This window comes from Pogoniulus pusillus, chromosome 28, assembly GCF_015220805.1.
Source record: "Pogoniulus pusillus isolate bPogPus1 chromosome 28, bPogPus1.pri, whole genome shotgun sequence".
NCBI lineage: Eukaryota > Metazoa > Chordata > Aves > Piciformes > Lybiidae > Pogoniulus > Pogoniulus pusillus.
Genome location: NC_087291.1, coordinates 10,427,932 through 10,454,605, shown reverse-complemented (window position 1 = coordinate 10,454,605; position 26,674 = coordinate 10,427,932). Strand labels below are relative to the sequence as shown.

The 26,674-nt window shown below is 42.0% G+C and overlaps 1 protein-coding gene across 1 annotated transcript in view; it reads left to right on the top strand.

Annotated features, from left to right (window-relative positions):
- The first annotated feature begins 4,954 nt into the window (after positions 1-4,954).
- ABCB5 (ATP binding cassette subfamily B member 5) overlaps positions 4,955-26,674 on the top strand; it is a 37,125-nt gene continuing 15,405 nt past the window's right edge. The window contains exons 1-17 of the mRNA XM_064167242.1: positions 4,955-5,312; positions 5,952-6,046; positions 7,212-7,299; positions 7,426-7,474; positions 8,475-8,628; positions 9,360-9,426; positions 9,645-9,836; positions 11,013-11,184; positions 12,723-12,847; positions 14,320-14,494; positions 14,956-15,069; positions 16,594-16,704; positions 18,965-19,090; positions 20,544-20,747; positions 21,919-22,089; positions 25,241-25,402; positions 25,891-26,130. Coding sequence (XP_064023312.1) covers positions 5,998-6,046; positions 7,212-7,299; positions 7,426-7,474; positions 8,475-8,628; positions 9,360-9,426; positions 9,645-9,836; positions 11,013-11,184; positions 12,723-12,847; positions 14,320-14,494; positions 14,956-15,069; positions 16,594-16,704; positions 18,965-19,090; positions 20,544-20,747; positions 21,919-22,089; positions 25,241-25,402; positions 25,891-26,130 — 2,199 coding nt within the window. The 5' untranslated portion in view covers positions 4,955-5,312; positions 5,952-5,997. The remainder of the gene's footprint in view (positions 5,313-5,951; positions 6,047-7,211; positions 7,300-7,425; positions 7,475-8,474; positions 8,629-9,359; positions 9,427-9,644; positions 9,837-11,012; positions 11,185-12,722; positions 12,848-14,319; positions 14,495-14,955; positions 15,070-16,593; positions 16,705-18,964; positions 19,091-20,543; positions 20,748-21,918; positions 22,090-25,240; positions 25,403-25,890; positions 26,131-26,674) is intronic.

The window sequence follows — 26,674 nt, the reverse complement described above, 5'->3', positions numbered from 1 at the left end:
AACAAGGCTGGTGAGGAGTCTGAAGCATGAGCCCTATGAGGAGCAGATGAGGCAGCTGGGGTTGTTTAGTCTGGAGAAGAGGAGGCTCAGGGTGGGGGACACTTTCTCTACAACTACCTGAAAGGAGGTTGTAGCCAGGTGGAAGTTGCTCTCTTCTCCCAGGCAACCAGTGGCAGAATGAAGGGATGTGGTCTCAAACTGCACCAGGACAGGTTTAGGTTGGATGTCAGGAAGAAGTTCTTCACAGAAAGAGTGATTGGAGTGATTGGCCATTGGAATGGGCTGCCCAGAGAGGTGGTGGAGTCACTATCCCTAGAGCTATTTAAAAAGAAACTGAACGTGGCACTTGGTGCCATGACTTAGTTGATTAGATGGGGTCAGGCGGTAGGTTGGACTTGATGATCTCAAAGGTCTTTTACAACCTTATTAATTTTGTGAGTTTGTCATCCAGTTGCCTAGTCAACTTGTAAAGGTGCTTTATGGCTGCCAGCTATAAAACCCAGTTATTTGAAAAGAGTAGGTGATTACCTGCAATTAAGATAATGGGTGAAATGCAGGCCCTGGTGCTCTACACGTGGCTTGTGGGTGCAAGTTGGGTAGACACTGGTGCTGGTGATCTTCTGGTCACTTGCAGGAGTCCAGAAGGAGATAGTAAGCAGCTTGTAAAGTACAATTGACTTGTAAAGTACAATTCACTTATAAAGTTGCCATAGTTTGAGGCCATGAGCTACCCAAGACTGGACGACAGAGGTGACTCTTACTCCATTTAGGGAGTAAGAATGAAGACACTGCACACTGGTTGGAAGTGTAAAGAGAGGTTCTGTTTGCTAGTGCATGTATGCAAAAGGCAATCAGGTAGAAGGGATACAGCCACAAGGTAGGCCAAGTCTATTGGACTAAATCCAGCTAGAACCCTCCAACTATTCCACCCTTGGCAAGCCTGAGAGTAGGCCATAGCTGCTTACCCCCACCCCCCATCTTAGCAGGCTGCATGACGCAGCTCCAAATTCCCTGCCAGCTGGGAGCCATCTGCCCCACACACACCATGAGGTCAGAAGGAATATGAGCTCTTCACAGAGAAAAGAGGTGAAGGACCCACACATGCCATGAGGTCAGAAGGAACATGAGCTCTTCACAGAGAAAAGAGGTGAAGGACCCACACAGACCATGGGATCAGAAGGAACATGAGCTCTTCACAGAGAAAAGAGGTGAAGGACCCACACAGACCATGGGATCAGAAGGAACATGAGCTCTTCACAGAGAAAAGAGGTGAAGGGAGAAGAGGCAAGGAGGGGAAAAGAGCAGTATCAACCAAGCACCAGCTTATAAGTTATGATACCAGAAAATGGAATGGCATAACAATATTACAACGTCCTGGGATGCCCAGATCCATCCCCTGGGATGGGTCTTGGTCCCTTGTAGTTTTCTTAGGGGAACCTGGGACCCCTCAAACTATGACAAAAGTGCAATTCACCTTCTTTGTATTGGCCTGGTGAAGAAGTGTTCCAGTAAAGTTGGGTGTGCTGTGATGACATATGCTGAATTATTTTCCAGTGGTGATGCTTTGATGAGTAAATGAGTTCTCATTTCCAGTTTGTGTTTTGGTGGAGGGGTTTTGTTTGGGTGGTTCTAATAATGTTGTCCTTCTGGTTAACAATTCATTAAAGTAGATATCTTTTCCAACTTAGTCAGTTATGGCTGGTGTTAATTAATGATATCTGACTGTATTTAATTTTGCTTTCTCCTGTCACTGAGTGGCTTTGGACAGATGAACCAAACACATGAAGGAATGGGTGTATATTGTCAGCTTGGAATAGAATACTTTTCAGATACAATGACTATTGCCCAAACTTACACATATGTTTGGATAAAACTGAAAGAACATTTGTTCTCCAAAGTACATGGTGCTCTCTTATCAAAATATGTGTCCCTCCCAAAGACTGCAAGCACATTACTGTAAACTACTCTTTCTAGTGTTGCCTTTCTGCCTTCTTTTATTAATGAGAGTCTTCTCTGCTTGACATGTGTGCTAATTTGAAGCTAGCTAGAATGTTTGGGTGAGAAGAAAAAGATTGCAGGCTGTGAAAGAGAAACAATGGTGATGTCTACTTCACTCATAGGCTTGCTGAGATGTATAAGAACAAGAGTATAAACATAGGTAAGGCATTTGGCACAGCCTGGGCTTTGAGATGCATTTCTCTAACCTCACCTTCCATCTCTCTGATTAATCCACTTGCTTCCTAACCCCCCTGGCTGACCTCCATTCTTCCTTGGGGCACAAGGCAAAGTCTGGGGTAAAGTAGAGGGGTGGGAGAAGGTGGAAGGGCAGTTGGGAGCCCCTCCTGGGGACTCAGGTTTCTGGGAGGGCTGTTGTCTTTCTGTATTGCCTTTTACCTTGTGTATTTATGTATATAACTGAATGTATTGTAAATATCTGTTGTATATTGTGCTAAGATGTAAATAGTAAGTTTCATTCAATTTCCAGAGCTGGCTGAGCATAGTCTGGGTGATTTCCAAAGTGTGGGGGGGTGGGTAACACCCAGACCATCACAACATGTGTGCTTTATTCCAGAGCTTTTGTTTCTGTGAAAAATGTCAGATTGTACTAATTCACTTGTACTTAAGCATGGAATAGTTAGGTGCAATTACTGAGTCCACATGTCTCACTATGACAGATTAGAAATCTTTTTCCAAGAGCCTATTTCTTACTTGCCTTTTTGTTCATTTTCTATTAGAATCTGTTTGTTTATGGTTTGAGTTTGGGGTATTTTTTCCATCCCTACAGACATGCTCATTAACCTACATGGACTATAACGTCACTCCCAAAAGAAGGAACAGGAAAGGAGGGGGAGAGAGAATGAAGCAGCTTTCTTGTCAGCTGCCCATGGTTCTCTTTCTTGCACTCTCATTTGCTTGTCCTGCTCTTCTCTCACATGCTTTTTGGGCTGACTCTTCTAAACAGAACAACTCCTAGGCTTTTTCTTAACAGGTAGGAGATGGATAGGTTCAGACTGGACATGAGGAGGAAGTTCTTCACTATGAGAGTGTTGAGACCCTTGAATGGGTTGCCCAGGGAGGTGGTTGAGGCCCCATCCCTGGAGGTGTTTAAGGCTAGGCTGGATGGGGCTCTGGCCAGGCTGATCTAGGGTAGGGTGTCCCTGCCCACGGCAGGGGGTTGGAACTAGGTGATCCTTGTGGTCCCTTCTGACCCTGACTGATTCTGTGATTCTATGAAGTACCTGGAGCAATGGGGTCTGAACTGTTAATTGACACTTTACTGCTACTAACTGAATAACTGATAATAAAGCTTTGAAAAGTTAGAGTGTCTCTGTTCCAGGCACACTCAACAATCCCCAGCTGCCAATGATACCAAGGAAGATGTGTGGGTATTTAGCAGCACTGAACACTGGTCCAAGAAAGATTTTTGACATTCACACTATCTCTGCTCTATCTTACATGCTGTTAGCCCCACCACTAGCATCAAATCCAGGCACTTGCTCTCTAGGTGAGAAGTCCCTATGTTTGAAACCTTAAATGTGATGATAGCTTCTTCTGAAAATAACCACTAACCACCGTTTCAACAAAAACTGAGACAGGCTGAGTACCTGTTGCCTTCAGTGAAGGAAATAACTGCATAGAGCTGTGAATCTCAGGACTGGGATAGTGAAGTACTTCAGTTTGCAGCTCTGTCTCTTCTAAAAATCTGTGAAGTCAGATTCTTTGTGACAGCAGAAGCTAAAGGTTTTCATCAATTTTCTGGAACAGAGAACAAAAATTCTGGGTAATGCTGATGAGGTAAGGAAATACCTAAAACATAATAAGGCTGACATGGAGCAGTTTGAGTCTAAATGAACACATGGAGTTCCAGTGGGCAGGAGACAATGATGCCTAATAATGCCTTTTCTGAGGTTCTTTCAGGGCATTATAACAAACATGTAATATGTAATCTGAATCCTGTAGGGAAGCCAAAGAGCAGCTGAGCTTAGGCTGAGTCCTAGAATATCCTACTAAGAATAACTTCAGCTGAGTAACTAATTATTGAGACCCAAGTTTGGGATAATGGCATTTGAGTGGATGGGAAAACAAGTAGTTTATTTTTAGACAATAAAGGCATTAATGGAAGCAAATATGAATATCTAATTTGTGCAGGTAGGGAAGCAGAAGAACTGTTGGGTTTAAGGTTGTGCAGGAAATCTTATGTGTTTACTTGATTTTGTTTTCCACATGGAAAAAAAGAAAGGGGGGCAGGAGGACGACCATAAACCCTTTGAGCTAATCAGAGGAAGAAACAGCATCACTTTTGTGAAAACAAAACTCCACACAAATTGTGGGGAAGAGGTGGGAACTAAATGAGCAAAATGTGTTGCTTAGCTTCTCTAAAAATGAAAACAAATTTGGCTAGCTTCAGGTTATTTAGAAACCAGGAATGAAAATGCTGCTTTTAATAACATGGCTTAGTTTAAGTTCACCAGCATATCTTTAGTTTTAACTAAGACTAAGGTGTGATTTTGCAGGTAACTTTCACTAGACTGAACATTCTGCTTCTCCTCACCTCTGTTTATCAGCATAGTTTTCCAAAGTAAAATTCGTCTGATTTGAGTAATAATGAGCCCTGATATAATGGGGTTGAGCAGATGGCTGGGTGTGGTGTGCAGGTCTAGAGACCTGCCGGCCGTGCCCTAGGGGGGCTGCTGAGGGCAGCAGGGACAGAAATGAACACTTAGGAGTATCTACAGGGCAAGTGCCAAGCAGGAGGTAGCCAGACTTTTCTCAGTCGTGTCCAGCTGACATTACAAGGGGCAGTGGATGCAAACCGGAACACAGGAGGCTCCACGCAAACATAAGGACTTTACTTTGAGGGTGGCAGAGCGCTGGCTGCCAGAACAGGTTGTGGAGCCTCCTCCTCCTCTGGAAGCATTCAAAACCTGCCCGGCCGTGCTGCTGAGTGATTGCTCTGGGTAAACCTGTTCTAGCCCTAGATCATCTGAGCTCCCTTCCAAGCCTCAGCATCCTGCGGTTCTCTGACACTTCTCTACGGCCCCCCCACCCCTTCCCTGGCTGCTCCTGGCCGGCTATCGCTCCGACCTTCACCTGAAACCCGAGCCGAGAGAGGGTGGGGAGACGGTGCCCGCCGCTATTAAGCCGCGGCCGGGGCGCGGGTGCCCGGCCCGCCCCGCAAGGACCGGAGCGGGCCAGACTGGGCGAGACTGTGTTGGGACGGGGACGCGGACTGCGCCACCGGCACCAGCACCGAGCCGCGGCCGTGCGGGCTGCGGGCACCTACGCGTATGGGCACAGCGCGGGGTGTGAAGGTAAGATGAAAATACACGAGGGGGGGGGAAATCCCGTCCAGAAATCCGTCAGAAAGGATGGGTTAAACTTTGAATGTTGTTTTTTTTTTTAATATGAGGCTGACGACAGCATTTTAGTCAGGCTTATTACTTTTTTTAGCCTGTTCCAGAGTCGTATACTGTGTCTTGCCTTTGTCTTTTTCCCCTCTCGTTAAAAGCTGTCAATGCCAGGGGGAATAACCTCGGGAAATGTGGAGCATCAGCTACCTACCACCTCTCAATCTGCCTTAGTTGGTCTGCATGTGCCTAGCCTCAGTGGTTACAATCAGGATGGTGTTAGGACGTGTTGGAGAAGTTTTAGTCAAACGTAAGATGACGAGAGAAATCCTCTGTTCTGCAATAGATGATCCACAGTAATTTGTACATGAATGATTTAAGGATTTGGCATAAAAGACTACAAAAACAGAGCAGCCAGTGAGGTTTCATTTGTAACAGTGTGCAATGTCCTTAACATCTCATTAAAAGTAGCTCTTGATCATAACTTTGTTCTTAGTAAGACTAAACTGTAATGTCATGGAAAAACACCAATATTTTAATGTCAACGCATGGACTCTTTAAATATATTATTTCTAAATATTTTGTTGTGCTTCTTAAATGCAGGTTTTGATTAATGTGACTTTACCTCACAAACACACAACGAAGAACAATGAAGGACCACTACATAAATTCCATGGAGAAGGAGCGCTCTGATGCTGGTAAGCCACAGGCATGAAAGCCCTGCGTATATTTGAGGAAAGTATTCCACATTTTCAAATCTGAAGTGCCTTATAATTCTTTCCTGATTGCCATAGTGGTTTCAGAGAGAAAATGAGTTTCCAGTGAACTAAAACCACCACCTAGAAAACATTCAGGCATGAATCATTGTATTAAATTCAACAAAAATCGTTTACGTGGGCAAAAGTATCTAGGTGTGTCTTAGCCTTGGCATGAAAATGCTCCAAGATAAGCTCAGTAAGGTGGAAGCACATTATAGTTGTCTTAACCTTTACATTAAAAACAGTTACGTGGAAAAGTCTGTTCGAGGTGAGTCAGTGATTAAAGCTAAGGTGTACACTTGAACTGGGGGTGGCTAGTGTGTGAAACACTTTTCTTCCCATGAGATTCACATCTGCTTCCCTCCTGTGGTTGCTCATCAACTCCTTTATCGAGTTACTACGCCCCATTTTATGCATTTAGAATCATAAACTTTCTGGTGTAGGGTTGTGCTTTTTTGTAGACTTCTGAAGCTCCTAGCACAAAGGAAATGAGATGAGTCAACTACTGCCATAAAAAAATAATAAAGTTGCTTCCCTTCTGTGGTTGCTCATCAATTCCTTTATCGAGTTACTACACCCCATTTTATGCATTTAGAATCATAAACTTTCTGGCGTAGGGTTGTGCTTTTTCGTAGACTTCTGAAGCTCCTAGCACAAAGGAAATGAGATGAGTCAACTACTGCCATACAAAAATAATAAAGTTGGCTACTGCAGGCAAAGACAGGACTTTTCACAACTGTTCCATCTTACCTACAGCAATTACAATGTTCACTCTAGGTGGCTGCATTTATTTCAATAGGATTTTTTCCTTGTTTGCAGAATTCTTACTTTTAGTTTGATACTTTCTGTATAAATACATTTTAATTGTAAAAGTGAAGCTTGTTCGTGTCTCTGAAATGGAGTTGGAAGGTTTTTTTCCTCTGGCGTAGAGAAGGTGAACTGAAGAGAAAGGAAATTTAGAGAGAAAATCACCAGGCTGTTCTGAGAACATGACAAAATAAACTGGTCTTTAAGCTTCCAATGAAAAAAATCAGCCAAGAAAGTTGCAGGAAATTAGTAAAAAAGCTGTGTGATTATGTTAAAAACAAGAGGTTTTATTGCACAGAATCTGCAAGCAACGCTTATGACAACCCTTCTTCCCAACGGGATGAAAGCCTGGAACAAAGCAACCAGCTAAAGCCCAGTAAAAAAAAGTAGGTATTCTTTGAACTTAATGTATTGACCACTGGTGTACTGGGTGGGTGGGTGGAGAGTTTAATATGGCTTTGCTAGGAAAAAAAATAACCTTAATTAATCTTTTGGTTTTTTTTTTCCTCCAGGAAGGAAAAGGAAAAGCAAGAGAAACGGGTGGTTGGCGTTTTTGAACTGGTTAGTGTCCAGTTCGATAGTCTGCTTTGTATTTTCTTTTCTTTATCGTTGTGAGATGTTTATGGACTGCAGTTATAGGCAATCAAAAAGTGGAGAAGAAGCCTGAGACTTACTGATACCAGATCTCTGTAAAATTTGGCTGGTTAGGTCAGATTCTTCCCTCGGTGTGTTGTGAGCACTGACAGCAGTTCAACCTTAGCGCTGCTGGAGGATGAAATTCACCCCTGCTGAGGCTGATCTAGTAGATAAATACTGCACAGGCCCTTACCTTGGCTCTGTTTATAAAGGGTTTGGCCTGTGTTTTACATCTGAGAGATCTGCACTCTGAGAGAACCTGTGGTGTGGTTTTGTGTCAGTTTTCCATGGAACAGCTATTCTCAGATAACTCTTGCACATGGATTTGCTTATTCTGCAACAAGATGAATTTTATTCTTCTCTGGTTTATTCCATGTCCGTTTGCACTTTGGAAGAGGGCAGTAAGGAATAAAGTGCTCTGTTTTCAGGTTAACCACATCCACAAATAGCTAAGGCAGTATATATTCACATCCTTCTTTAAACCAAACAGATATTGAAGGGTAAACAAGCCTTAATCTCTGCTGCAGACATTTTCTACTGGTAGTATAATCCCGGTGCTGGTCAATAACTTGCTCTTGTTTACATAGTAAATATGTAACTTGCTGGGACATGAAATGCAATATACTGTATCACCACCTAGAAAACGTGTAGTACATATAGGGATTTTTACTGCTGAGTGGGGGAGAATAATGTGTCCTGCCAATATTCCCTTAGCAGCTTTACAGAGTACTGATTTAAAGGTGTACAGGCCCTACTACAAATGTTCTTATGTCCTGAGTTTACCTTCAGGCAGACTGCTACTGTTGCTTAGAATGTGTGGGTAGAAACAAAGCACGTTCTGTAAGTCAGCTTACTTTTAACAAGTACCTGAACTGTCAGGCATAACTTCTTTTTATTGTTTTGGTTTTTTTTTGATGATGAACAGTTTTCCTATGCTGATGGGGTGGATGTCCTTTTGATGGTGATTGGTTTGCTGGCAGCTGCTGCAAATGGTACTGGAGTGCCACTTATGATCATTGTCTTCGGAGATGTGGCAAACAGCTTTGTGCTAAGTGGTGTGAAACCTAATGTGTCGGAAGGTAAAAAGTTCAATTTGGACTTCTCCACATACCAGTTCTCAGGGGCCAAGATTTTACTTCCTCCAGACTATGCACTGGTGCGCACCTAAGCGAGTATATAATGAGCAAAATTTGTCCTGCTGCAAATGACCCAATCATTTTAATCAATATTTAATGGCCAGACCAAGACAAAAGCAGTGCATTGGATGATCTTTTTATGAGTGAATTTCACCTTCAGTGAAATAGTCTGTAGCACCAGTTTTCAGGCACTAATTATTGCAAGTTCCTTAAAAATAAATGTGTACTTGTCAAGTGATTTTGTATTTCACAAAGCCCCACCTGCAAAATGCAGACCACAGCCTCCCTGGGCAACCTGTGCCAGTGTTTCACCACCCTCACTGGAAAGAACTTCTTCCTAACATCCTGTTCAGATCTCCCCTCTGTCAGTTTAAACCCATTACTCCTCATCCTTTCATTACAAGATCTTGTCAATAGTCACTCCTCAGCCCTCCTATGCTTTGGATGATCTTTTTATGAGTGGATTTCACCTTCAGTGAGACAGTGTGTAGCACCAGTTTTCAGGCACTAACTATTGCAAGTTCCCTAAAAATAAATGTGTACTTGTCAAGTGATTTTGTATTTCACGAAGCTCCACCTGCAAAATGCAGAACATTCCCAAAATCATGACCCTAGATAACCATATCAGACTTTCACAAATATTACTGCTGCTTCTTTTTTTCTCTTCCCCACAGATACTTCAATAACTAGTTTTAGCTGTTCATCAAATTCAACCATAGATATAGAAGGTGAAATGACAAAGTAAGAGTCTTTGTAGTTATTCTATTAACAGAGAAACTGGGATTTAAATATTTTTTTACTGCATTATCCCTTTGAGCAGGGTTTGTCTTCTGAATAATTGATCACAGGCATTAATATTTACTTTGGTGGGATAAATGAAAGCTAATTGTTGCTTTATTTGTCTAACATCTCTCACAAGTTACAGCGCAGTCATCCGGCCTTTTGTTCCATTACCACAGGTTTGCCTACTACTATGTGGGAATTGGCTTTGCTGTGTTGATCCTGAGCACCATCCAAGTGTGGACATTCTTGATTGCTGCTACAAGGCAGGCAACAAGGATCCGGCAGAAGTTCTTTTTTGCAGTGCTCCATCAGGAGATGTCTTGGTTTGATACTATCCAGACAGGAACACTGAACACCAGATTGACAGAGTAAGGACTCTTCATTTTTATCCTCTTAAGTGGAACTTTTAAACTGCACCGTTTATCTTCTATGTGACAGCCTAGAGAGAGCTTTTTAAAACAAACAAAGCAAAAAAACCCTCCCCCAAAAACTAACACCTCCCCCACTCCCTCCAAAAAAAGGAGGAAAAAAACAAACAAAAGCAACAAAAATAACCAGTAAGCAAACCCATCCAGTCCTAAACTGTGGAAATCTTACAGCTCTGAGGGAGAAATGAAAATTTGTTGTGATTTTCAGCTTCATTTATGCAGTTTCCTTGGTGCATGCATTGAATGGGTTGGGTTTTTTTGCTGTGAAATGCCTGATGTTTGCCTTCTTATGTCTGTGAAGTGCATAGCAGACACTTGATAAACAATTCTGCTGTCTCCAACTGGTTTACAAACACTGAAAGCTCTGACACTTCATTGTATGGAAATGAACTTGCATTTACACCCAGCCAGATTTCAGGCTGGACTCCATCCACTTGAAGCCTTTGAAGCTTTTTTCATGGTCTTAAAGACTTAGAGATGAAGACCGTATGCTGCAAGATGCAATGGTACTGGATTCATCAACACAGAAATGTTTTTTGTTTTGATTTTAAGGCAGCTTTGGACACGGCTGTGCCCTATACAGTGTATGAAACTACTCTTAGCTCTAATACCTGCATTCACTGGGAAGAGAAAATGGGGAAGGAAGTATTTATGCAGGGCAGAGATCCTTCCAAATAATGATTGTTCTGAATAAATAGAGAGAATCTCTGATTTGAGTCTGTGGCCAAAGTTAAATACAGAAAATGCATTAGAGAGCTAAGTGGAAGGAATCATTTGGAGATGGTCATGGGAGTGGAGGAGGCTCTTTGTCTGCCCGCTTTCTTTGCTCAATAAGGAAACTAGGTCGTTTGTGATTGACTGACAGGGCATAGAAACAGCAAAGAATGATGGAAAATACAGAAAATGAGTCCTAAGAAATAGGAAGTTTCTGCTGTGTTTTGGCCACACAAAAGACTAATGGCACTGTGCAGTAGCTGTGGTTAGAAATTTCACTGTGCGGGTTAGAAAATGGCAAAGCTTCTGACATTAGGCCACACAGTGCGAAACAAAGTGGGAGGGAGTCAGAATGAAACTTTCAGAGCTAACAAATCTTTTTTTTGTTGTTGTTGTTTAAAGTGACATCAACACCATTCACCAAGGCATCGGAGACAAGATCTGTATATTTGTACAATTCCTTTCCACATTTGTGACAGGAATTATTATAGGATTCATCAATGGGTGGAAACTGACACTGGTGATTTTGGCAGTCAGCCCTCTTCTTGCTGCATCAGCAGCAGTTTGGTCAACTGTAAGTGTATGGGGATTAACAGACAGAACAAACCAGAAAAAAACATTACAATGCTTGTGGACAGCAAAAAGGGAGAGAAGGGAAGAAGCTAGTGTGGTTTCCAAGTTGGCCCCATATTTACTTCATGATTTATGCTCCTCCTGTAGCTTTTCTCTGGGTTCCCAAGCACACAGTTGCAGGTCATATTCCTTCTGTCTACATACTCTGTCCTCATGTCCTATGAGAGAGAGCAATCTGCATCAGAGCATCTTCCTTGCGCTGTGGTTCCTCAGGCACAGAGTTGTGACCCTCACTCTCACCTCTTTACACAAATGCCTTTCAGGCTCTCTCCATCTGCACTTATACACTAACACATCTCTTGCAAACTTTTTACCAAGTATTGTGCTGTGTGCAGAGTAGACCCTAGGATCTAGCTGCTACCAACTGAGTGATAGAAATTAGTGAAGTATCTGGAGAAGCTGCATTTTCAGATAGGAAACCTTTTTTCCTCTGTGATCCATTGTAGTCACATGAATGGGCATGCCTTGTATTCCAGGGTGGTTTCTTACAATACTAGAGGTTTGTTTGGTTTTTTTTACTTGAAACATTTCAAATAAGTTAGGAATAAAAACATTAGAAGCTGTAAAGTGACCACTTTGCTTATTTCAGTGTCTACTGGTGCTCTAGCTTCTGAACACATCTGGCACTGTGCTGGTTCAAGGCTAATTAGAATATTTTAATGAGAGAAATTAGGTGATTGGCTGTCAGTGATGTCTGTATTACCCATTCATTCTGCTGGGACATATAAAAGCAAGGACACAAACATAGATAAGATAGTCTCTGCCTGTCTTATTAATGGCAATATTAACTCTTCTGAACCTGCACATTTTCCAACTAATTCTACTTCCCTTGCTGACCTTTCCAGCTCACCCTGTACTTAAAAGATATTCTGAGATAAGGGAAGGAGTAGAAAAAACGTGGAAGGGTGGTTGGGAGCCCCTCCTGGGCACTCTGACTGCTGGGAGGGATCTTGTATTTCTGTATTACTTTTTAACTTGTGTATTACTGTATATACTGTATATAGTTGTAAATATCTGTAATATGTTGTATATATATATATGCTTGTAAATTGTGCTAAGCTGTAAAGATATAAAGCTTTATTCCTTAACTTCCATCCAGTTGAGTTTAGTCTGGGTGATTCCTTGGTGGGGGGTGGGAGGGGGTGTGATGCCCAGCACCACTGCAGCATCCTCCAAAGCAGTTATGACACAACTCCCTGACCCCATCCTCACACAGACACAGCGTAGTGTAGCTCATAGGTTGTCCTTAGCTTGATAGGAAGGTAGATCAGGTGATCTGATGCTTGTGTATTCTTTCACTGTAATGAGGACACAATGAGACAATGAGCTGGATTTTAGGGAGATTGAGGGCTCAGAGAGGAGCTGACTCCATCTTTCCCAAAACCTCTTTTTGTGCCTTGAATATTGATTATTATTTAGCAATATAGTGTGCCCACCCTGTCAGTAGGCAGCAATAACATCTGGTTTTCAACTTTCCAGCTTCTGGCATCCCTTACTGCTAAAGAGCTGTCTGCTTATGCCAAAGCAGGAGCTGTGGCAGAAGAAATTTTGACATCAATCAGGACTGTTGTGGCTTTCAATGGACAGCAGAAGGCATTAGCAAAGTAAGATTCTGACATAACAATTATTTAAAATACAGAAAAGGAGTTTGGCTGTGGGATTTGTGGTTTGTGGGGCTCTGAGATTCTTCCCAGTGTCATTTTATTCTTAAGTGGACAGCTCACATGAAAATAAAGATCTGTAAATAGACTTAGTGAATACAGGCTACTTGGTGTTATCACTGCACTCAAACTTCTCCTCTGATTGAGATCTGGAGCTGAATTCAGAGCAAAAGTGGTGGGAAGGTTATCTTTACCTTGTAGTTAAATGCAGCAAAGCATGTGATTAATTGCTTAACTTCTAGAACATGTGTACTGATGCTTTGATCTTTGATTAATGAGCTTATATCTATGCTTCACTGGCTAATAGCCTTAAGTGAGATTGCACTGCTGGCTTTTAGTGCTTCAACGATTTGCAAATCACGCTTGTAGCTGACGTAACCTAGTGCTGGCCCTAATCACATGTAAAAGGTGAGGTAAATATGGCTGGCCACAAATTCATTCACACATGTATCAGAACAAGCACAAACAATACTGATTCTATGATTCTATGATTCTATGAATAACATTCTGTATGTTAGTAACTCAGTATATCACCAATGCCATGCAGCTGGGAAAGTCAAACCAGAAGAACTGATCCGTATGGTCCATGAATCTCTTCTGGTTTGTTCATCTCTCCTGTTTGCCCTGGTCTGGTGTGAAATTTCTAAGGGGTAGTAGCCTTAGCTCAATTTCCTACAGTTTGCTCCTTTATTTTTCTGCTTTCAAGGGCTGAGCTCTGACGATCTTTTTGTTGCAACAATATTAAGACTCTTTCTGTTTACAAGGTAATGTTTAAAAAGCCCCAAGATGGCCTAGATCAGTTCTCTCTCTCCTCCTCATCTTCTTGGCTTCTGCAGTTAGCCAGCGTCTGGAAATCCATTGCTAGGAGCTACTTCAAACTACTTTTTGAAGGTGTGGAGGCAAAAAAGCCCTGATAAGTAGGTAGCTCCATGCCAGTAAAGCTTTTCCTTTCTGATGTGGTTGAAGTTAGCTTCTTCCTTAACTTCACCTCCATTTAATGTGTTTAAAAAAACCCAAAACACATAACCATGGAACCTTCCTAGGAACATCTCTTATCTTTGACTGGTAATGCTGATAAAACTTCTTCACAGTTTCCCTTCAGGACTAATGCAGACAAATGGTTCAAGAGTGGTATTGTGTCTTCCATCATGATAAGGAAGTCATGCTGCTCAGTTCTTTCCTGTGTCTTCCATAGCTGTATGACAAAGTTGTCAGTAAATGTCAGAGGAGATTTATGCAAAAGAATTATAGACCTATTAGTTCTCTTCTAAAAAAAAAATCTGTATTCTCTTTGAGAGACTTTCAGTCATTTTATTGCAGAAATCCTTTCAATCAAAAACCAGGGCACTGGGAAATGTCACTGAGAACATGCATGTGGTACCTGTCAAGTTTGTCGTTTCCTTATCTGCTTTCAGATATGATGCTAACTTGGAGGTGGCTAGAAGAGTTGGAATGAAAAAATCCATTACTACTAACACATCTCTAGGTGTTTCACAATTTCTTATCTTTGGATCCTACGCACTTGCATTTTGGTATGGAACCAAGCTCACTGCTGAGGATGAGAACTATGACATCGGCCGTGTGTTAATAGTAAGTACAGCAACACAGCTTTGAAAAATGCTCTCTTAACTTCAAGAAAATACTTGTAGTGGTCTATATAATTGTGTCTATTTTATACCAAGCACTTGCTTGGTGCTGCACTTTGGCCACAACAACCCCATGCAGAGATACAGGCTGGGGTCGGAGTGGCTGGAGAGCAGCCAAATAGAGAGGGATCTAGGGGTGCTGATCGATACCCGCCTGAACATGAGCCAGCAGTGTGCCCAGGTGGCCAAGAGAGCCAGTGGCATCCACAAATGCACCTGTCAGTAGTTACCATTCACTGTAGGAAAATGGGGAGTGAACAGGAGCAACTGTGATCTGCACATTTCACTTCTGTATTTCACTTTCTTGGAAAGAAAGCCTTCTCTAGAAAGGCTTGGGCATCTAACATTCAGACAGTGCTGGCTTTGTAACCAGGTTGCCATGATGCTCCTCTGCATCTCTGACAGGTGTTCTTCTCTGTGCTCGTTGGAGCCTTCTCTCTGGGCCAGGCAGCTCCCAACCTGGAGAGTGTGGCTAATGCCCGTGGAGCTGCCTATGAAGTGTATCAGATTATCAATAAGGTAAGTCTCTAAGTAGAAAAGAAGCCTTTCAGCCACACTATTATTATTTTAGATTTCTCCTCAAGAGATGTAACAAAACCACTCAAAAGACCCTAGACCATAAACCCCATGCATGCCTGCTACTGAAACCTGTAATATTCACATTTATGTAGAGAAAATTTCCTCTTTATGTGTCACAATGTATGTTGGGAAACCTAGCATGTGTATCTGAGATTTATGAAGTCTTTCATTAGTATCAGACTTGCAACTCCAGGGGGCCAGTAGAGAGGCAATATGATTTTTTTTAAATGCATATATGCACAAATTCAACTGAGCTGAATTTTTTTCTTTTGGAGAAGGGTGAGTTGGTAAGGAAGAGATTTGTAGTGCAGATGAAAGCTATAGTGGCATAAAACTGCAGTGCTGATGTTACTATGCAAAAGGGTTTCTACATTGTTACTACCTTGGTCTTCTTGTGTTAGGCAGCATTTAGATGTCTGCATATATAAAATATGTTGAACAGGTAGCACTAGGTAGTTCATGTAGAAACTGCTGTATCAGTCTTCATGATGTCAGTATAAAATCCTCCTGTATAGATTACCTGGGGCTCTTGGAAAAGCTCAATATGAGCCACCAATGTGGACACGCAGCCCAGACGACAACTGTGTGCTGGGCTGCAGCAAGAGCAGCATGACCAGCAGGGCAAGGGACAGGATTCTCCCTCTTTGCCCACACACCACCTGGAGTACTATGTACAGTTCTGGAGCCCCCAACATAAGAAGGACATCAAACTATTGGAGCAAGTTCAGAGGAGGCCATGAAGATGCTCAGAGGGTCGGAGCACCTCTGCTATGAGGACAGGCTATGAGAGTTGGGGATCTGCAGCCTGGCGAAGAGAAGGCTTTGAGGAGACCTTGTGGTGGCCTTCCAGTATCTGAAGGGGGCCTACAGGAGGGCTGGGGAGGAACTATTTACAAGGTCTGGTAATAACAGGATGAGGAGTAATGGGTTTAAACTGGCAGAGGGGAGATTTAAACTGGATGTTAGGAAGAAGCTCTTTCCAGTGAGGGTGGTGAGACACTGGCACAGATTGTTCAGGGACGTTGTGGCTGCTCCCTCCCTGGAAGTGTTCAAGGCCAGGTTGGATGAGACCTTGAGCGACCTGTTCTAGTGGGAGGTGTCCCTGCCTATGGCAGGGAGTTGAAACTAGATAATCTTTGAGGTCCCTTCCAACCTAAACCATTCTATGATTCCCGAGGGCCATGTTTTGGCTATAAGGTGGTAAAGATAAGTTCTGCAATTACAGCTTATTTGCTGTGGATTCTGTTGTGCTTAGAAATAGACTATATTTGTCAAAGTAGCATTCACAGTTAGATATTCCTATGCATTCAGCATCATGTGAGACAAATGCAGCAGCTCTGCCACAATGTGCTGCAGTGGAAAGCAGCAGCAGAGAAAGTGAAGGAGAGAACTATATGTGCAGCTGAAATAACAGTTCCAAAAGTATAATAATTCAGTGATTATATTATTAAAAACTCTTTCCAGAAACGGCTCATAGATAGCAGTTCTAAAGAAGGCTACAAACCAGACAGACTCATAGGAGAAATTGAATTCAGAAACATTCATTTCAGTTACCCATCCAGACCTGATGTTAAAGTAAGTGTTCATTTTATATTAATCTACTGTACTGAAATTCTGTAGCCTGTGTCTTATTTGTCTAATGTTGTTCTTGAATGCAAAAGGCATTCTTATCCTGGGAGATGGGATGCTGGGTTTTTGCACAAAAGTGCACAAAGACAAAGCTGTAGATTTGCTGCCACTAGTTACCTGCCCACCATTCTCCTCTGCTGGAGAAAGCTGAGAAGAATACACTGCCTCTAATCTGAATTTCTGTGTATAAGAGCTCTGATAAAGCAAGTAAGACTTTTTCAAGAGTTGCCATTAAAAGTTACAGACCTTACATACTTTGAAGCAGGAAGATTCTCTTTACAGTCCTTTGGTTGTTCTGAACTACTGTGGTATGCCATGTGAAAAAATGTCCTGTGAGACAGGCTTTACAACAATATGCCATCAAATAGATTGAAATGTATTATCCTAAACATACATTTGGAAGTAAAAGAAATTATTTGGCATAGATGTCAACATTCCTGTTTCAATAAAGTCATGCCCCCTACTCTTTGGCTGTCGCACTTTTCTTAGCACCCTTATTGTGCAGTGTTGTGTACATCATGTCGTAGTAATTGCTTTTGCAGTAAGAGTTGGTTTGCCCTCTTGACTGTATTCAACAACTTGTGATCTTTTGAAGACCTTGAAAAAGATGAAAGGAAAGGAGATTTTCTGCTGTTGATGGTAGTAGTAGATTTCTAATGTAATTAACAGCTGGACATGCCAATTAATTGGTGAGAATGTTTAAGTTCCTATTACTGTGGCTGTTTCTTCATGTGACTTTTCCACCTCAGTTATCTGAAGCTGTTCATTAAACCCATTTCCAGGACACTGGGGATGCTGAAGGACAGACCTAGAGCTAGGTTTTCTACCTAACTGAAGTCAGTGCTATGCATCTCCTACTCTTGGCTCAGAAATCAAAAGTGATAGAGGACACTTTTTCAGTCCTTTTCCTACAAACACTATTCAAGCTGATGAGCTATGCCATGGGTCTGCTTGCCAAATGGGAGCAAAATATGAACTGTTTTGTCATCCTTCCCAAATATGCTGAGTCATTAGTTTTCCTTATTAAGGAAAGCCAAAAAGAAATAAGCAAAAATCTGTAGAAGTTATCCACAGTCTCTCAAGCAATTGATGCAACACAGTGTAATTCCCTCTGCCTGGGCTAAACCAGATCAGAGCTCTAAGGAGTCAGTTTTTATCTTGACAACACCTTGCCTGATAAAAATAGACTATTAGGTGGTTATGACTATTTAAATCTGGAGAAATTACAGTATCTTGCTTGATAATGCAGGCTCTGGGATATCAGATTCTTGGAGATATGAACTGCTGGATGCACTGCAGGGAGAAGAGAGCAGTATCACAACTGTTTTAATAACTCATAGCAAAAACACGTGTAGGCAAAACTGTAAATCAGCCTGGTATAAACAAGAAGAGTTCCCATAGCAGCCAAATATTTTGGCAACTACACAGCATTGCTTGTATATGACATGGAGATCTTTAGAGGTAAAGTGCTCCTAAATATGAAGGTGGCAACACAGATAGCACTGATCTGTAACTAGTCTCCAGGCTGCTGAAGCTGTTAACAATTAAGACTGGGATTTGTTCAGGGCTGTCCAGTAGTTACCTTGTCAAAACAGCCATTTATGTTCTAAAACCAGAAGAAAGCAGGCTTTTATTTCTCAGCAGTGATGTTTAGCACCTTAGAAATAATTTTCTGTGAGATTCATAACTAAGTGTTATGCCATTGTCTAAGTGTTGGAAAACAAGAGGACAACAGGAGAACCTAAGACCCCAAGCCTGCTCCCAGATCACTCAAGCAGGACAAAATAAGTTTAAAGTACGGTGGCTGTGTCTATATTAGTTGATGTGAGTGTGCTGGGGAATTTTCCCAGGCACTGGAATGCAATGGTCTATGCAAGGGAACTTTTAAAATGTTTCTTGGCATGAACTTGGCCTGTTCCAGTTATCAATCTTTGCAAATAATTCCCAGGCTTGATTTGGTAGCCAGAAGGATCCAGAGAGCACTCCCCAAAGGTAGATTGCATGCAGTCATCTTGTTTTGAAGGCTGATAGGCTTCATAAGCATAGATGCAGGTAGGCTCTTTCATGCCAGTGCCCCACAATGTTCCCAGGTACAATTAATTTACTAATCTTGCTACACCTTGAGATTGTACCTGTCACTACTGCTTTGATAGACTATTCTTTAATCAGATCTGCCAAACTAAGCTGTATAATTTTTTTTCCCCAGATCCTCAAAGGTTTAAACTTGAAAGTTCAAACTGGGAAGACCATTGCTTTAGTTGGTGCCAGTGGCTGTGGAAAAAGCACTACTGTTCAGTTGCTGCAGAGATTCTACGATCCTGTCCAAGGGGAAGTGAGTGCCTGCAAGTGAACTGTAAAGACTGAGAGTTGTTAGGATTAACATCAGTTTCCCATATTGACTGAACCTTGATTTTTACTTCTATTTTTTATTGAATTTTAGCACATATCTGCATAGTTCAGCACTTTCACAATTTAAACTTCAAGTAACTATCTTCTTCTGTTGGCCTGACTCCTCCTTCTTCTTGCAGTACTATGTCAGAAGTAGCAAATACCAAAATATCTTCTAATAGATGCAAGATACAAATTTAAAAGCCAATTGATCATGACAATAATTTTAAGATTCTACCACTTTTTAAAGCAAACAAAACTTTGCTGGGGTTTGATTTTTTTCTTTTTTGTCTAATGTGATCTAAAACCTGGAGAGAGTTTTCCTGTTTTAAATAGTTGTTTTCTTGGCTCATTTGTCTCTATCTTGCTAACCCACAGCAAAAGCTTCCTTCATTACATATTGCATGTCTCCTCTACCACTAACACTAGATGTGGTCAGTAAATGCTTCTTACAAGAGACTTTCAAAGGGGAAAAAAAAAAGGGGGGAGAAAAAATAACAATATATTTTTAAGGAAAATTTTATTTCCATGCTTAGTATTTGATGAATACTACTTAATAGTTGTTATTACTAGTTGCAGCTAGGTAGGCATTGCAAATAACAAACACTGAACTATCACTTCACAATGTGTCAAGGCAGCTATATATTAGCACTTGTTTCTTAAACTTCATGGTTATGTGGCTGTTCATTCCTGCCCCCAGTGCTCAATTTGCTGCTCCTGATGTCAGTGTTCATAGGACCACATTACAAATTATCTAGATTAAAAATAACTTTCCCTTCCTTTAGAGCAGATCTTAGAAAGAAGTTCTTCAGTACAAGGGTGGTGGGACTTTGGGCTAGGTTGCCCAGGGAGATTGTGGATGTCTTCTCCCTGGGGGTGTTCAAGGTCAGATTGGATGAGGCCTTGAGCAGCTGAGCCTGGCTGAGAGGCATCCCTGCCCACAGTGGGGGAGGCTGGCGTAGATGATCTCTGAGGCCCCTTCCAGTCTAAGCTACTCTGTGATTCTTTGTTCTGGTGTAAAGCACAGCCACAGAAGCAATTGTGTAACCACAAGTGTAAGGCAAGCAAACTAACACATGGACATGAGAACAGGGTAAAAAAGATGCAGGGCAACTGGAAAACTCTTAAGCTACTTTAGACATGATGATTACTGTGGAAGGGGGAGCCAAAACCTTAAAACCTTGATGTCTTCTCTGATTTTTCTTGTTCTCAGCATTTTCTAACTTGTGCAGGGAATGGGCTAGTTTTACCTTTTTGCCCAATATAAGTTTCTCCTGAAGAAACCTTTTTGGTCCTCTTCACTAATACTTAAGAGTAGCAGGGTAACAGTAATTAATGGATTTGTTATGAACAAAATGCATTTCCTCAACTTGTCTGACACATGCTTTTTCTCTCAGATTACCTTAGATGGTCGGGATATTAGAACACTTAATGTAAAGTGGCTACGAGAGAATATTGGTATTGTGAGTCAGGAGCCTGTTCTGTTTGCAGCAACGATAGCCGAGAACATTCGCCATGGCCGAGAAGATATTTCTGATGCCGAAATCGAGCAAGCAGCCAAGGAAGCCAATGCTTTTGACTTTATCTCTAGGCTGCCTGATGTGAGTTCATGAACTTCTTTGGACTGTAAGAATGAAAAGTCCATTTAGCCTGGTGTCCTGTTTCGGAGCGGGAGAGTATGGGAATTCAAGTTGTGGTACTATAACTTCCTGAAATAGTCAAGCCTCCGGCAGCATTTCGTTCAGGGGCTTTCTGGACTAGCTATTGTGCCTTTGTTTGGGTGCCCTCAAAGGATTAATGCCTAAGTCTGGAAAAAAATGTCAGTGCCTTAACTCAGGAGAAGAGAAGCTTCACAGCTGTGTTACCATCCCTACCCATCTCACAAGACATGGGAAGAACTGGACTTTAAAAGATCCAGCGATCTGAAACCCTTTGTCAGGAGCTGCCTGTACATTCAGTAGGATATGGAAGGTGGAAGTAAATCAGTGTGCCCTGAACCAAGGCCATTTTTAGCATCTAGAAGCTTGACCTCCCCCTCTCCCTGAGATTCGCTGCTTTGAGCCTTCTTCTAGCAGTAAATGCTTTGCTCCTTTCAGGGTGGAGGTGGGAACTGAGATCAGCCACTGAAAACACATCCTTGGGAACAGATTATGCTCTTTCTTTTGATCCTGCAGTTAATAAAATGTGGAGAAAAATGCTCACCTGGGATTTTATTTCAACTTCTATTACTTCAGAGAGCTCAGCCCCCATCTCTCAAGCACGTGCCATTTCTAGAATGTCTGTTCCAAGTTCCCCTCTTCTTAGGAAGAGTTCTTTAATCATATTTACTCCTAAATAGCAATATAATTAAAGGCTATGCTAGCTTTTGAAACTTGCTACTTTGGAGTGACTGACATAGACATTTGAATCCAAGCCATGGCCCCAGGGCAAGGAGGGGAGGCAATGCTTGTAAGTTCTGGTGGATGCCTATGCTCCCCAGTAAATACAGAGATGCCTTTTATAGGCTTTTCTTGAGAAAATGAAGGGTTTGGCATGTTTTCTGAGCAAGCAGTAAATATCAAGACTTTAAACAACCATAAGTTCAAAGTTAGGCATGTAAACGGGGCTAGAAGGGCTTGGCTAAGGTCTAGATGGATGGTTGTGGTTGCTTGTTTGTTCTGCCCATGCTCAAGTCAACTCTTGTCTAGAAGCCGAGTACTTACCATCTCGCAGAGAAGTGAGGATTTCATTTGAGATGTGCCACAACTTCTGGATTGTTTTCTCCTTTCTCAGAAATTTAACACCATGGTAGGTGAAAGAGGGGCCCAGCTGAGTGGAGGACAGAAGCAGCGAATAGCAATTGCCCGTGCCCTAGCAAGAAATCCCAAGATTCTTCTTCTGGATGAAGCTACGTCTGCTCTAGACACTCAGAGCGAATCCGTAGTGCAAGCAGCTCTCGATAAGGTAGGAGTTGTGTTTTTAGAGCTACGTCACCGTGAAGAGGTGCAACAGCACTTAGAAGAAGTATGTAGGTTTCCACTGGAATCAAGGACATTAGAACTGACATTTGAGTGGATGTTTCAATTTCAGTGGTTTAATAAGGAGTTAAAACAGTGATTATTTTTACTTGTGAATCTATGTCTATTCATCAGGGGGGTTTAGCATTATTGTTAATTAGCAAGGTAGTTATACACATGTGTAACTACAGCTTAGGTCTCCTGAACTCACAGTATCACAGTATCACAGTATCATCAGGGTTGGAAGAGACCTCACAGATCATCAAGTCCAACCCTTTACCACAGAGCTCAAGGCTAGACCATGGCACCAGCTCTCTTCCTTGAATCATAAGTGTTCATTTGCTGGTGAAATATGGATGACATCTTATCAAGGCAAGGTATGAGGACTGAATGATCTTTTAAAGAAGACAGAAATGTATAGTGTAATACTCTCAATATTCTTTCTTCATTGAACAATTGCTTTGTAGTTTTCAGAAACTCTTGGGATTTAGCCATTTTCATTCTTCATAGAGACTAAATGCAAATCACAGAACAAAATCAGAGCCAGTTACAAACATAAAGTCTCTGCCCCCACCCCCCTCATGCTTTTTTATCAACTTCAGAGCTCAAGGGTGGGCGCTGCTGCGGAGCAGAACTGTTGGAGCTTGTGCCTGTACCTCTGGCTGATCACCTCACATTCTCTTCCTCACATCCCTCATTCATCAACAGTTTCCACTAAGATGCAGTGGAGCTTTGAGGGTTTGATTTAAAACCAAAAAAGAACTTCATGGTTGGGCTGGAATGCTTTTTCATTTATCTAGTATTTATTTGAATATATATATTTTTAAAAGCAAGTGACAATCCTGCCTTTTGTCTCACCAGTTATATGCACAGAGACAGGAGTTACAAGTATGGCTCAAGGGAAATACAGCACTTGCTGCCTTCATTGCCAGTCAGTTTAAATCTGAGAGAAATGTAGCTGTTTGTCCTAATCACATGATCATACTGGCATTATATACTGGCTGGGGTTGTTTAGCCTGGAGAAGAGGAGGCTCAGGTGTGACCTCATTGCTGTCTACAGCTACCTGATGGGAGGCTGTAGGGTCTCTTGTCCCAGTAAAGCAGCAACAGAACAAGGGGACACAGTCTCAAGTTGTGCCGGAAAAGGTATAGGCTGGATGTTAGGAGGAAGTTCTTCACAGAGAGAGTGATTTGCACTGGAATGGGCTGCTCAGGGAGCTGGTGAATATGCCGTGCCTGGAGGTGTTCAAGAAAAGCCTGGCTGAGGCACTTAGTGCCGTAGTCTAGTTGATTGGACAGGGCTGGGCACTAGGTTGGACTGGATAATCTTAGAGGTCTCTTCCAATCTGGTTGGTTCTATGATTCTGTGATTATTAGTATTGAGGTAACACATGGATGCAAAACCAGTATTTGTCTAATCTCATTTGTATATAAATTATATTATTGCTGCTAAGTTAAACACTAAAAGATCACCATGTCAGTCATAACTTAACTTTCTTCTGCATGTTGTTTAATTCTATGATCAAATACCAACACCTTTCAGAAGAGTATCACTTTGGTTATTGCATAATGTGGAAGGGAGATGACTCAGTTAAGGGGACTCCTTTACAAAATCTTCCTCATCCTGCAGCATGTTCATAGAGCATCCCAAAATGAGCCCAGAATCACGGCTCGCTTATCTTTTCACAACTTTTTGATGTCCATTAATGTAGTCCCCAGGTGGGACTTACACATTTCTGCTGAACATCCCTGAGTGGAAAAAGTACTGCTAATGTTGTTTGTTGTTTTGACAGCTGAGGAGCAGATATTCACCTCACAAATGCACACCATTTCTGAGCAATCATATCTAAAACCCAGCAGACTACAACATATGTATATCTTTGCATCTTTAGAGCATTTTGCTTGTTCTGACCAACGTTCTTAGCTGCAGTGGGCTGGGAGGCATTGAGGGACTCCACACCTGCACATTAGGGCACAGGCATGAAAATCACCAAACAGACCTCCTCTGACAGGCTTTGAGTATCATGTATTAGAAACACAAAAAAAGTGGTGGCAATTGTAGGGGAAGAATCCAAATCTCCAAGGAAACATTCATCTACTGAAACTGTCCTCATCTTCTTCACAGCCCTGTTCCTGTGCCCATATGATGTACAAATTCTGAATGAAGTAACTTCCAGCAGGCTCCTTCACTGCAGAACATTTGTTGCACAAGGTCCCCTTAGATTTCTCCTCCTGTGTCCAAGTCACCATCTGCTCCCAGCATAAGCACAAGGGAAGCTGCTCTCTCCACCAGCTACAAGTTAGCATGTGCTCACTTGCTGCATGAGGACTGTGCATGCTTTGTCTCTGCTTGTGAGAGCTAAAGGGGGAAGGAGCACGAAGCCTGCAGACTGAGGCTTTGGCAGCTCTCCCTGCCAAATCCCAGCAGGCATCTAATTTGAGATGTACCTTATTTCAAAAGACTGGAGGAGAGAGCTTTAGGGAGTGGTTAAAACCCTTTTCTGACCCCAGATGTGCTTCACTCCTCTACTCTTCTCTGCTAAGCCTGGTCAGAAGCCATGATAATGTTACACTTCCAAAAATATCCATGAACAGCATATAAAGGAAATATCCTTTCCTTCCATACTAGCTAGCCTAGCTTTACTTTGAGAAAGAGCTAACTATACTCACTGCACTTCCCTCCTATGCATGCATACACACTGAAACACTTTAGAATCATAGAATCAATGAGGCTGGAAGAGACCTCCAAGACCATCCAGTCCAACATAGTACCTAGGCCTATCCAATCAACCAGACCATGGCACTAGGTGCCTCAGCCAGGTTTTTCTTGAACACCTCCAGGCTCCTTCATCTCAAACAGTACAAGTCTGGTAAAAAGTCAGCTTTAAGTCAGCTTTAATTATAGCCTCTAATATTTGCATTGCCTATCTTGTAAGTTTAATGTGATTTTCCCTGCCCAAATTAGGCTAGTTAAAGTGTCCTTAACCTGTTAAATGAGAGACAAGAAAGTTTTCATTATAAATGCCTAAAATAACTTTGTTTTCTTTCCGTGTTGCTTTCTTGATGCAAACTGCTTTAGTTGTTCTTTTTCCTCTAAGGCTCGGGCTGGACGTACCACCATTGTGATTGCCCACAGGCTCTCTACCATCAGGACTGCTGACACTATTGCTGGGTTTCAGAATGGTGTTGTGGTTGAACAGGGGACACACAGCGAACTCATGTTGCAGAAGGGAGTCTACTATTCGCTTGTAATGCAGCAGGTAAGGGCAAACTTATTTTCTTTCTCTGTTACACAAGGTTGTGAAATGTAGGTGTGTGGAGCCATTTTTCTCTCTGTAGCTCCTGTGTGTTGTCCAGCTGGCAGCTGCTCAGCCACTCTAGCCTCAGCATGGACACAGGCTTGGAATTCCTGGGGGGGTTTACCTATAATTTTTTATCACATTTACACAGTCCAATGTGTTAAAAACATAGGTGAGCTGAAGGCACAGGCCACATAATTATGACATAACCAGAGAATTGTTAGATTCCAGGTGGATTCCAGAGACTGCTTGGAAAAGAGAAAAAAATTAAAAGGAAAAAAAACAGGACCAAATAATCCACTGCCCTGACATTGCAGACTGCAACATTTGTGGCTCATAGGCAACAGTGGTTGTGTGATCAAAACAGCAGTATTGATCAGAAGAAACTTTTACTCTCCCTTCTCCCTGCTTGAAACACCTTGTGACTGTATATCCTGAATTCTCACCAGGGTTGTAGCAATAGCACTCAAGAAGATGAGGCATCAGAAGAAAGTGAAGACAGAGGAGCTGAGGAATATGAGGAGGATGACAGAAATGATCTTGTGGAGGAGTTGGCTCTTGAAGATCATTTTGAAGAATCGGTGGTCTCAGGGCGAGGCAGTGTTCGAAGAAGATCCAGCAGGTCTAAGAGCAAGAAAGGCTCTTCTAGGAAAATATTCTCTGGAAAAAGGAGGAAAAAAGAGCTGGAGGTTGGTATTAAAACTTTGGTTTAGAATTTTGGTGATAAAATGTAAGCATGAACACAAAGCATACAATTTTAATTGCCTTTAGATAGTTGACAGCTGTGCAAGCTTTACTCTGGTACTATTACACTCTGGTACTTGGTAGGCTGATTGTTTGTCCTAGAAATATGGCAGCACTCAGGTTACCAAAATGCTTCATTTTAACACCACTGACTGAGTGTGAACTGGGGAAAAGAAAAAAAAGTTGCTGTTCATTAGTCATGCTTCATAAAATTAAGTGTATTATTTGCTTTTCCAGAGCCTTCTCCACCACCACCCCCTTTGGAGGCCTAAGCACTTGAATAATTAGTAAAGCAGACCAGGACATTTTTTGTATTTCCAGAAACAATTCAGGCTGGCTGGCTGTTACACATGCCTGTTTCATGCTTTTGGTAATGATGCACAGGCTATAATTTGCAGAAGAGAAAGATGACCTCTACCCAGTTGTATTGCTGCCAGCCCAGTAGCATTTAGCTGAACCGGAAGGATCCTTTCTGTGCTCTAAACAGTG